The sequence below is a fragment of the Carassius auratus genome, chromosome 2 (genome assembly GCF_003368295.1).
Source record: "Carassius auratus strain Wakin chromosome 2, ASM336829v1, whole genome shotgun sequence".
NCBI lineage: Eukaryota > Metazoa > Chordata > Actinopteri > Cypriniformes > Cyprinidae > Carassius > Carassius auratus.
Genome location: NC_039244.1, coordinates 1,450,802 through 1,462,482, shown reverse-complemented (window position 1 = coordinate 1,462,482; position 11,681 = coordinate 1,450,802). Strand labels below are relative to the sequence as shown.

At 35.0% G+C, this 11,681-nt stretch overlaps 3 protein-coding genes across 6 annotated transcripts; 1 reads left to right on the top strand and 2 right to left on the bottom strand.

Moving 5' to 3' along the window:
* Nucleotides 1–5,450: 5,450 nt before the first annotated feature.
* Nucleotides 5,451–7,091, bottom strand: LOC113111836 (cortexin-1-like). Of its 2 annotated transcripts, XR_003293368.1 has the most exons (3): nt 7,010–7,091; nt 6,189–6,467; nt 5,856–6,098 (listed from the first exon to the last, which is right to left on the bottom strand). XR_003293368.1 is itself a non-coding variant. In XM_026276978.1 (2 exons), the coding sequence occupies exon 2, from the start codon at nt 5,853–5,855 to the stop codon at nt 5,607–5,609; it is 249 nt and encodes an 82-aa protein (XP_026132763.1). In that variant the 5' UTR covers nt 5,856–6,098; nt 6,189–6,529; the 3' UTR covers nt 5,451–5,606. The 2 variants fall into 2 exon arrangements, 1 of the variants encoding a protein (XP_026132763.1); XM_026276978.1 differs by lacking the exon at nt 7,010–7,091 and having other exon boundaries at nt 5,451–6,098; nt 6,189–6,529.
* Nucleotides 7,027–8,778, top strand: LOC113111830 (uncharacterized). 3 transcript variants are annotated; one of them, XM_026276955.1, is made up of 7 exons: nt 7,027–7,440; nt 7,554–7,621; nt 7,722–7,898; nt 8,064–8,104; nt 8,175–8,237; nt 8,318–8,368; nt 8,440–8,778. In XM_026276955.1, exons 1-7 carry the CDS (start codon nt 7,271–7,273, stop codon nt 8,674–8,676), a joined length of 807 nt encoding a protein of 268 aa, XP_026132740.1. In that variant the 5' UTR covers nt 7,027–7,270; the 3' UTR covers nt 8,677–8,778. The 3 variants fall into 3 exon arrangements, with proteins under 3 accessions (XP_026132740.1, XP_026132748.1, XP_026132729.1); XM_026276963.1 differs by having other exon boundaries at nt 7,030–7,440; nt 7,551–7,621; nt 7,722–7,883; XM_026276944.1 differs by having other exon boundaries at nt 7,030–7,440; nt 7,551–7,621.
* Nucleotides 8,658–10,198, bottom strand: LOC113111824 (putative nuclease HARBI1). The gene is made up of 4 exons (XM_026276929.1): nt 9,700–10,198; nt 9,500–9,615; nt 9,261–9,372; nt 8,658–9,169 (listed from the first exon to the last, which is right to left on the bottom strand). The coding sequence occupies exons 1-4, from the start codon at nt 10,130–10,132 to the stop codon at nt 8,796–8,798; spliced, it is 1,035 nt and encodes a 344-aa protein (XP_026132714.1). The 5' UTR covers nt 10,133–10,198; the 3' UTR covers nt 8,658–8,795.
* Between the last annotated feature and the right edge of the window lie 1,483 nt (nt 10,199–11,681).

Sequence of the window (11,681 nt, the reverse complement as noted above, 5' to 3'; positions counted from 1 at the left end):
GATCTAACAAGTTCGTTTCTGAAGGGCTCAATTTGAGATTCATTTCAACTGATTCATTCAAAGGAACCGGATCGTTTGCAAATCGGACAAAACTTTCCCTCAACTGTTTTCAATATCGGTATACAAATATACATAATTCTTATATAAATTCTATAAGAAAATAAGCAAACCTACCTGTTAATATTCTGTTTCCATTCTCTATAAACTGATTTGATGAGTATACCATGAAAGTAGACTACAGTGCTGCAGCAAAGAAAAGACAAGATTTTATAACAATCAGCATAAACATAACAAATATGTTCAAAAACTGTGATTTTAGCATGTTTTGGACATGAACAAGACAAATATAACCTAAAACTGGATTTACATGCATTAACAATAACACGACAAATCTAACAATAATCCAAAACTGTGGCATTTGCATGTTTTTTTTTTCTTCGTATGGCATATTAAAACAGCACGAACCAGAGAAATCTAACAAAAAAACATGGTCTTAGAATGTTTTGGACATGATACAAGCTATTAGAAAAGATAAACAAGATCTAAAAATAAAAAATCACAGTTTTTTTTTAATGTCCCAAACATGCTAATACAACCGTGTTTGATACATCATGTCCGGAAACATGCTAATATCGTAGCATTTGAACACGTGTGGACAGCATAACAGTCATCAGCATAAAAAAAGACACTTTTTTTTTTATTTTTAAAAACTGTGGTATAGGCATGTTTTTGGACAGTCAACAGCATAAACCAACAATAAAAAGACTGTGGTGTTATTAGGCTATGTCTTTGGACAATATATATATACAAGTAGCTTGTAAATACCATGGTATAAATGTTAACATACAGTAACGTGCTCTAAAGTGAAAACAAACAGAAAAGATAATTATAGAGTCTTCTGTTGCAGTGTCTGTCTCTTAGATCCAATGCCCTAGTTTTGATCTAACAGATGTCCCCTCAGAATAAATTCAGCCCTAATAAATCATAATTGCATCAATATGTGGAGTTAAGTTCAATTCCTTCACATGTTCTAGTTCTATTGTGCAATATAAACCCGTACTGTATGCTCACATAGCTGGACGTGACACGTGCAGTAGAAAGTATTAGTCTCAGATAATCAAGGAGGTTCACATGATGTGTGTGTGATAAGATGCAGACAGTCCATCGATGCAATCACACTTTCCCCACAGATCACATGCCACACATGCTTCGCATGACGGAAGACACTCGTTTAACCCAGGCAAGTGTCAGGGTTAGAGTCGTTTTCATGCAGCATTCCACGCGTGACACCTGCCCTGATCATTAACACACCTAGGAAATGCACTTTTTAAATCATTTCACTGCTTTGGTTTTGAGTGGGTTTTCCCCAGCACTGCAATAACCCAGCCAACGTTTTTTTTTTTAAGTTATATGAATGTTAGGACAAAATGTTCTTAAAGACACGTTTATGGAATGTTCGCATGACACATTCAGATTTCAACATTCTCAAAACACACTTGAAGTTATTTCTACCTGACGAACACTGTGAAACATTTTTGGAACCTTCAAAGAACATTCTAACATTCAATGACTCGACAACGAAACACTGGAATGTTTTAATTAAAATAAACACTCAAATGATGTTATATTATGGGTGGGAATAAAGTTAGTAGAACGTTTTTATAGCCTTTAAATAACTTTAGAATCACGACAAGAAAACTGGACGTTTCAATGTTTTAGAAACAAATGTTTTTCTGTAACCTTAAATCGGAAATTAAAAAGAAAAATGACAAAACAGTCCACCTCAGATAAAAAGGTACAAAAGCTGTCACTGGGGAGGAACCTTTTCAAAAGGCACACCTTTGAACTTAAACTGTCCAAACTGGTACCTAAAAGGTACAAAAAGGTACCGCCCCAGTGACAGCTTTTGTACCTTTTTTCTAAAAGTTAAGAAGCATATAATTCTCAAAATTCAAAATTGATCAAGTCACAAAAATGTCTGTTTATGTATTAATACAAATGAATGATTTAAAACGACACCCACAAAGTTGTTGGTTTTAAGAATAAGCAACAAATCACTTTTATAGTGAAGAGTAATTAACTTGCAAATAATACAATATGAATGAAATAAAACACCACTTAAGTGTACTTAAAAAGAGACACCATCATGGCTATGTTTCTAATACAGTACAATTTTAAAAAGAGCAGTTTGTAATACTGTCAAATAAAAGTTTGACCAACATAGTGTGTTTGATAATATACTTAATATACTTTAAATGTATTAAACTGCAAATTCATCACTATGAATGTGCAAATGCATAAATACATGACTAACATATTTCAATAGAAATGTCATTAAAGTATATTTTAGTTACAATTAGTACAATTTTTATATATATATAAAAGAAAGTATATGTAAGGTTGTACATGCTTAAGTGGGTCAATACGTTCAGCTGATTGTATTCAATATAAAGTTAATCTGTTTACATTTAATTGTTATTTTGTTAGTAACAATATAAATATGTTGAGCTAAATCATATTCTATCATGATGTCTGATGTGTCTGATGAAGGTCAGATTCCTGGGTTTTGTTCTGCTGAAGTGAAGCTGAACTCTTTTGTGTGTCTGAGCTCTTGCTAAAGAGAAACATCATGTGTACCGACTCTCTATAAATCCTCTTCAAATCCAGTCTTACAATGTGTTTCTTCCTCTTCTGAGCCTTAAAAAGCTCATTATTATTATTTGATTATGATGATTCATCTACTCTTTGTTGTTAGGAGCTGCTGTCAGAATATGAAGCTCATGCATTGTGGATATAATACTGTGGATGTCAGGATGTGAAGAGATTATTGTTAGACATAATAAATTTCAGCAGGATGGAAGATTAGATTGATTTTTATTTTTAATTACTATATAATAATCATGATTACTACTACTACTCCTACTAATATTTTTGTATTTATATATATATGTGTATATATATATATATATATATATATATATATATATATATATATATATATATATATATATATATATATATATATATATATATATATATATATATATATATATAAAAGAAACGTTACTTAGAATAAAAAGTTAGTTCCATAAAGTATCACCAAATGGTGTTTGTATGAATGATTTTTCCCAAACGTTTTAGTTCGAAAACATAAATTCTCTAGTATTTTCTACAATGTAATACAAGCAATATCTTACTGTAGTGAGTGTAAATATGTTACATACATGTAGTCCCTGCACCTTTAGCACTGCACTCATTCAATCATTCAGCTGTCATACTCAGTTTTACCAGTAGATGGCGCCTGAGGCAAGGACTTGGTTCAGAATTCCTTGCGTTCCTTGGATCAGTCAGTATTTTATATATTAATTTATATTTTGATGGATCTCGCACCTATTGATGCATATTTTGCACAAAGTTTCCATTGTGCTTCTCAGCTAGAAGTTGCAAAGCTCTTAGGGTGATGCGGATAATGAAACGTCTGGCTACATGACACCAACATTAAATACAAAACATTAAATACAAATTTTCTAATTCAACACTATATGCGGCATTAGTTTCTTTGCAAGATTGCAAAAATTAAGCACTGAATATTTCATATTTAGCAGGTTATAATAAGCATTTGAAGAGGTTTCTGGAGCTGACAGTCTTCCAGTCCAGCGCTGCTGTCGATACCAGCATACCATAATCAATTCAACAATCAATACATGATGTGTCTCTTAATCAGAGACTGCGGCACATTTACTGCTGCAGTAAACCGAGCCTGACCTTTCACCCTTTCTGACAGCTTGTTTCCTGATTAAGACATGAGGAGAAGACATGAAATCTAGGCATTTCATTGTTTTAAAAAGGTTATAATAATGTTATATTCTGGGCAACAATAACGTGGACTGTTGTTTAAAACACTTTAAGAACCTTTTTAATGTTTTTAAAATATTAAAATAAGCATTCAAATAACATTATAGTTTGAGTGAAAATAAAGTTAGAATGTAAAAAAAAGAGAAAAAAAGTTTTGTAACCTTTATATAACTTTAAAATCACTAGAAAACTGAGCAATATTAGAAAATATAAAATAAATGTTCAAATAACATTTTGAATGATGATAAAGTTAGTAGAATGTTGCGAGAAATGTTGAACGTATCAGAAACATTTCAAAACAATCTTTTTGTTTTTTATAAGCTAAATTTAGCTGCTAAATCACTAATGTTTTACTAACGTTCCTATTATGGTAAACATAATTTGTGATATTTTGTTCGTTCTTTTCTGGGTTATATGAATGTTAATGGAACATTCCATTCTATTATTTGGCAAACGCTGTGGGAACGTTACTTTTGAATATTCGCAAACATTCTGAAACATTGTAACATTTAAACAATGTCATCCAGCTAAAGCTTTTTTGACATTTCATGAACAATGTATAAATACAATTTTTGTGCTAATGTTTTGAGAACATTAGTCAAGACATTCTATTAATGTTACTGGAAGAACGTTTGTTCATAACGTTGAGATAACCTTGTCAGAACGTTCTCTATCAGCTGGCACAGTGTTACTTGGAGATATCAGCTTTAGATATGCTGTTGTTTTTTGACAAATTAATAAATGCAGATTAACAGACTGGTAATGTTGAGGGACTTTGTGCAGCATGTGGGCTGTCCAATCAAAACCAGTAAGAAACATTAGTGTTTGTACACAGTTTTGCCCTCTCTAGATGATAAAACGCTGCTGCTTATCCCAAACCGACTGAGTTTCTGACACAGAAATATATCAAGGCACATCTGCTCCAGTTATCAAAGACAAAAGTGGACAAATGCATTACAAAACATAATGCAAAATATTTATAAGAAATATTAATAAATACCATCCAACCAACTCACATGCACAGCAAAAACATTAGAAATGCAGTCACAATAAGAAATAAGGAAGTTTGTAAAAGTCTGTCACAATACTAAAAAAATTAGCAAACGTTTCTGTGGGGAATGAATACAGATGCATGATTCATTCACATAATTACCTGAAGTAGAAATTTACATTTTAAAACAAATGCTGCAAGTTTAACTCATTTTGTTGACTAAAATCTCAGGGATATTGCTTTGGCACCAGTAGATTTATGGCACCAGAACAAGTCTGGGTCATATTTTCATTCCAAAAATCTAAAGGAAATACATTTTAGTCCATTAAGCAAATTTCTAAAATAAAACCTCTTTTTTTTGCATTCATTAGGATATATATATATATATATATATATATATATATTATACTAAAATTAAAAATGATAATACAATATTTTTTCATTAAATGTATTTAATTTTCATTAAATAAATGTAATAAAAAATAAATAAATATATATATATATATATATATATATATATATATATATATATATGTGTGTGTGTGTGTGTGTTCTTGACATGTTAGCTTGATATATATTAGATTAGATTAGATTAGATATTTAAAAGTTTAATTAAAATATTATTTTGTCCATTCCAGAATTCAACATTTTGGGGTGGAAATGTTACAAAAATAATGAAAAATATTATATTAAAGTACAAAATATTATATTGTTCATAGTTATATATATTATAACAAACAGACAGTTTGTAATTGTTCATCTAGACCAGTGCGTACTCAAACTGTCCCCTCTCCAAACCGTCTTTATGATCAGACCAGGATGAGGACGGCATGCTGCTGTAGGGGTCCAGGAGAATCCGGAAACAGCGCACCAGCAGGAACACCAAAAACAGCAGCAGGAGCCCCACGAAACACAGAGCCGTGATCTGCTCTGTGTCCGCAGCCAGCAGAAGCCCCTCCGTGGCCCCGGGGCCCGAGACAGGGTCCAGAGACTGCAGCTCGTACTCCATCAGAGGCCTTTCAGTTCAGAGATGAAGCAAGTCCAGTTTCTGAGAAGAGAGGATCCCATGGGAAAGAATGACTTTGCTTTAAAATCTCAATTATTTCTTTTACATGGCAATGATATTAAATGGAGACACTTCCTGACAGGGTACATGGAGAGAAAACATGCCGTGACACACTGATCGCCCACGCAGCTTCATTTTCAGGTGTCCGAGATAATTACTGAAAGCTCAGACAGAGGAAAGCCGGCTCTGTGAATAAAGAGAAAGACGAAAATCTGGGTCGATCATGAACATTGTGAATCAATAACAGCCACATAACAGAGAAATAAACCAGGTCACCTCTTCAGCAGGTCATGAAGAGACCAGATCCGTGAGGAATATTAAAGTGCACAGGCTGTATAACAGTGAACCGCTCAGGACCTGGTCCACAGCTGGGATGGTTTTCCCAGTAACTACAGGCTCTGACTTCCTCTGGATGGGATTCGTGTGCTGACAGCTGATTCCTGTCCCAAAGACGGCACAGTTACCTAAAGGGTTAATAACTTTCATTCCATCATCATAAATGTAAACGATCAGAAGAAGTGGCTGTGAAGGTTGTTCTAGTTGCAGAAGGAAATCCTGCGAGTGCAGAAATAGACACAGATCAATATCAGAGCCGATCGATCCATTCACAAACTATAGATAAATCACTGCTTGCTGTCTGTGTGGTCGACTGGAGCAACTCTGGATTAAAAATATATATCGCTTGTTAACAATAAACAGCAACCAACGGATGTACAGTCATATAAAACGCCTAATTATCATATTGTGTTGTCATATTAGTACATATCCAGTACACCTCCTTACACAGGGAGTAAAATATTACATTATATATGTTTATAACTGGTATTATACATTTAATCTGAAATGTTATGTTACCTGACTAGATGTTTTTAATGCAATCTTTAATACATTAGGCTACAGGTGCCAACAAGTGCTAGAAGTCTTCTTTTCTGTTTACAGAACATTTGACAACTATAAAAATCAGCAAATCAAGGCTATTATATTCCTCATATATTTACGGACAAATTACGCGAGCGGTTTTCATGATACTTTAAAATATTGAATGCTTTCAGATTTAATTAAAAACTAAGTAAAAAAACACTGAAAACATAACATACCCGTGTTGACGATCCGGAGCGTGTGCTGGGGGCTGTTCCATAAAAGCAGCTTAGAAAAGCGGGGATTAAAGTCCAAAACCTGACTTGAATGAGCCGAGCTAAACATCCGCGCTTAAATTGGTTCCATAACAGTAAGTTGAGGATCATGTGATTTTACTAATTTGAGTCAGGTTTAAATAGTCTAGATAATTGCGCGTGCACGCCATTGTTTAAAAGTCCTGAAAAGTCGAGCATGGGTCAATCGATTTACTGTGGGCTACCATGGCAACAAAAGGAAAAGATAGAGCAGCGATGTTCACGGCAACGGAACAGCGTTTGCTATTGGAAACATATGAAGAATTTAAAGATGTCATCACCAAAAAAGGCAATACAGCGGCAATAAATAAAGCAAGAGAGAAAGGTTGGCAGGAAATTGCTGATCGTCTCAATGCGTAAGTAGCGGTGTAAGCTATTTAAAATAATTTATCAACATTGAATGTGTTTCACAATACATTGCAAAGTTTGTGTGTGAATAACAGTAATGTTAATTGCTTTCATGCAGCAGCAACTTAAGTGAAGGAAAAAGAACCTGGCAGCAGGTGAAAATAAAATATAAAAATATAGTTCAGAATGGTAAGTAAATCTAATGGGATGTATATATGTAATCAATGCCAGCTTGAAGTTACAACTATTCAGGGTTTTTTTTTTTTATGTATTTTTTTTTTAATTGCAGCGACCAAAAAGAAGACTGAGGTTGCTGGCACTGGGGGAGGGCCACCACCAGCCAGCTTCACTCCTGCAGAGGAGCTGGCTTTGGAAATTAATAAAGGGAGGCCCGTCCTTGAGGGAATAGAGGGGGGGACATCATCTAAAATTATATCACGTAGTATAAGTAGTGAGTATATAAAAGGTGTGTGTGTGTTTTATTCGCATTATTCCTTCCTGACTAACTGATTTCCTCCTTCCTTAGGCATTGTAAACCTAAGTACATCATAGCAGTAATGTCACGTAGAAGTACTTGTGCTACTGTAATGGTGCATTTTGGTAAAAAAAATATATATTTTTTTCTATCAAGATTCTGTATGCTGTATGGATCCACCAGACATCATGTTGCCTGTGAGTATGAGACCTTTTAAATAAGACATGTAAGCTAATGATTTTAACTGAGTTTAATCCGTGGTCACAGGGAGAAGTGATGGGAGTTGAGGAGGATGAGGAGACTGTGTCTGTATGTTCAAGGAGGCCTGAGGTAGTCACAGGTTCCATGTGATACTTTATTGAATATAAAAAGTGTACTTGTGTGATAAAATGATCATAATGTGTTTTCAGGATGCTGACACTGTTCTAGAGCCCTCTCAGTCTGGGACAACATGTGACAAAGTGAGTATTAAGAAATGAAAACAATGTGACAAGAGTATTCAATGAAATAACTTAAATCTATGTTGCTACAGAACCCAGAAAACATAAAAGGAGTGTATAAACGCTACCTCCTTAAACAAATGGAAGTGATTGATATCGACATCCAGTATAAAAAACTGAAGATGAGGAAGTTGGAGCTGGAAATTCAACAGCTACAGAAAAATGCAAGTAGAACTACCATTTTTAAAAAAAGGAAAAGGAAAAAAAAAAAAGCCCTTTTTGATCACTTTCCACAACATTTATTTGTGTTTTCACCCCTAACAGGCTGATTCAATCTGAATAAAGACAAATCACATTATATACTTTGACTTCTGTGTGTTTGTTCAACTAAGGAGAAAGTTGAGGGGCCAGTGGAACATTTTAAAGGCTACACATGGTTTAGATCATATTAAGCAAAATAATTATTTGCATATGTGTCTCGTATAAGTCTGCCGGTTTCATTTTCTTCCAATACTGCCTCATTGCCCCAGTCTTCCTCTTCAGCAATCCTTGGTTGCCTCTCTCTCCTCAGACAAGCAATGTCATGGAGCACTACACAAGCAACTACAATGTCACATGCCCTAGGTGGAGTCACTCTGAGGTGCTTCAGGCACTGAAACCTTGACTTTATCAGCCCAAATGCCATCTCTATACGACCTCTTGTGCGTGCATGGGCAATGTTGTAGCGGTGCTGTGCCTCTGTCTGGGGCTCCTGATAGGGAGTCAAGAGGTAAGGCAGGCATGGGTATCCCTTGTCTCCCAGCAAAACTCCTGAGAATTCTCCTGCATAGACAGAATGAATATATAGATGTATAATGTTTTTTTTTTTTTCTTTTTATAAGACTTTTTGCGATTTAAGTGATTACTAGCATACCTCTTGCTAGTTGCTGGTAGAGAGATGAGGCTCTAAAGATTCTGGAGTCATGCACAGAGCCTGGCCATTTGGCCTCTACATTTGTGATGATGCAATCTGCATCACTAATCATCTAAAATAAATTTAAACCTGTAGGTCACTACATTTGAATTGCAATGAACTAAACACTGGTGCCCAGCTTAGTACAGAACACTCAGTGCTAGAGCATAGCCTTCAATATCATCTCAGTGGGACCGTACCTGTACATTGATGCTGTGTACTGATTTCCTATTCACAAAGTCCGCTTCATGTGGACCAGACGGACACTTAATACGCACATGGGTGCAGTCCAATGCACCGATAACATTTGGGAAACCTAGGAAAATTATTTTTTTAAATTTTCCCATGTAAAATCAACAGTCAAGAAATATTTCCATGTTTTATAGTTATTTGAACTTACCAGCTATTCCATAAAAGGCATGTTTAATGGTACGAATAGCTTTGTGGCCAGGGAATGTGATGAACACATTGAGTAGTCTTTTTAAAGAAAGGTACACAGTTCGTACAGAGCGGCAAACTGATGCTTTGCTGATATTCTCTGCATCTCCAACTGTGTACAAAAATGTTCCACTGGCAAAAAAGCGAAGTGCAATGCACACCATCTGTGGGACTGTGAGCGCTCTGTTGCGGCGTGTATTATTTGCAATGTATGGGCTTAGTAATCTACAAATATATGCAATCCCATCTCTTGAGAACCTATATCGCTCATACAGGTAGCTGTCATTAAAAGCCAATGGGTCTGACCTGTCTCTGAAAGTTCTCTCTCTTTGAAATGCCCTCCGCAAGACTATAGCTCCCGAATCCACCACCTCTTCTATGAAAGGACATGCCATGATTAAGTTTGGAGACGAGTTCAGCTCCCTATTTATATACTTTTAATTAATTACCAAACTCATTAACCAAACTCACCGATTAAACACAAGTTTTGAACATTTCTTAGTGTATTTATACCTTATATTTCTTACATTTATTAGTAAAGTACATTTCCTTATTTATTTATTTATATTTAAAAAAAAAATATTAATAGTGGTTAAGTAAAATAAAATGACATCGAAATACCAGCAGGTGAGTATAAATGGTATGCTCGTTAAGTCTGAACTCAGACTTAGCCTGACAGTTAGCCTGCCCCGGACCAGGTTAATTTGCCAGCATAAGTTGCCGGGGGAACTGAGTTTGAACTTTTTTAAGTTTGATTTATGAAACCGAATCTACCAAAAATAAGCCTGACTAACCGAAATAAGCCTGGCTTATACTCTAATCTTGGTTTATGGAACAGCCCCCTGGTCTGCTAGCTCTATGCGCGCTCTCGCGTTCATCCCTCACGCGCGCGCGCGCGATGGAGCGGTCCTCGGGGACACGCACTCGTGTAACCGGGGCTAGTTGTCACACTTTTACTCAAGTGAGTACTTCCAATGTAGGGTTAATGTTTTAAAAAAAAGACTTCTGTAAAGACACTTACCAGAAAACCCCTTTGAACATCTACACTGTCATATCGCAGGAGAGCAGAGGTGTAAACTATTTGAGTAAACGTTATTAGTATATTTTTGGATATTCTGAGTAATTGTCACTGAAGGTACCTGTACTTTTAGTCAAGTGGTTTTCAGGTACTCTTCAGGGGAGATGCTGCATGTTGTCTCAATATGAGGCAAGCTGTCACAATAGAAACCTTGTGTTTACTGACAAAGATTTGGGGTTAAAGGCCTATGTCTGAAATGTGCACTAAATGTGTCTCTAAAAGGGAAAAATCATGTTTAGAACAGGTATCTGTGTACAATACTGCATGCATTTAAAATGTAATTAAATGTGATATTTGCTATAAAAGCAAATAAAACTATTATAAAAAATGTAATGTTTCATACAGAATATGTAACTCTTATATTCAGCTAATAAGGATTTGTATTGAAATATATGCATAAAACGTGTGACAACTTGCCCCGATCTTTACTGCTGTCAGATATGCTATTTTGCATTGCATTTCACACATCATCATCATATACTATCATAATGCTGTTTTAAGGTTGTTCAGAATTTTTTTTTTTTTTACTTATTCAAAAATTAGGCTGTGTAGGCAGTGATATAGAATCATGTAGGATATAGAGTCCATCAATAAAAAAATTTTTTCCTTTTTTTTTTTGGTTTTGGGATCCAGGGTCACATATCATTTAAACGGCAATTAAAATATTGTCGTAGATTATATATATCAACCACAGCCCTACGGCACCCATTCACTGCTATTAGTGATGGAATGTTCATTTTTTGAGTGAACTGTTTCTTGAACATTGGAGAAACTTCACGTGTGATTTTCTTCCTTGAGTGTGTCAGCACATCATCATCCATTGTTAAGACACATTTGTCGTCTGGTTGTTTCAGGTTTCATTTCCT

Coding starts and splice junctions, on each gene's coding strand:
- LOC113111836 (XM_026276978.1), bottom strand. CDS start 5,855: ATGGAGTACGAGCTGCAGTCTCTGGACCCTGTCTCGGGCCCCGGGGCC.
- LOC113111830 (XM_026276944.1), top strand. CDS start 7,271: ATGGCAACAAAAGGAAAAGATAGAGCAGCGATGTTCACGGCAACGGAA. Junction 8,105..8,174: donor CACCAGACATCATGTTGCCT/GTGAGTATGAGA, acceptor CCGTGGTCACAG/GGAGAAGTGATGGGAGTTGA. Junction 8,238..8,317: donor TATGTTCAAGGAGGCCTGAG/GTAGTCACAGGT, acceptor ATGTGTTTTCAG/GATGCTGACACTGTTCTAGA.
- LOC113111824 (XM_026276929.1), bottom strand. CDS start 10,132: ATGGCATGTCCTTTCATAGAAGAGGTGGTGGATTCGGGAGCTATAGTC. Junction 9,616..9,699: donor TGCCTTTTATGGAATAGCTG/GTAAGTTCAAAT, acceptor TAATTTTCCTAG/GTTTCCCAAATGTTATCGGT. Junction 9,170..9,260: donor CTACCAGCAACTAGCAAGAG/GTATGCTAGTAA, acceptor CTGTCTATGCAG/GAGAATTCTCAGGAGTTTTG.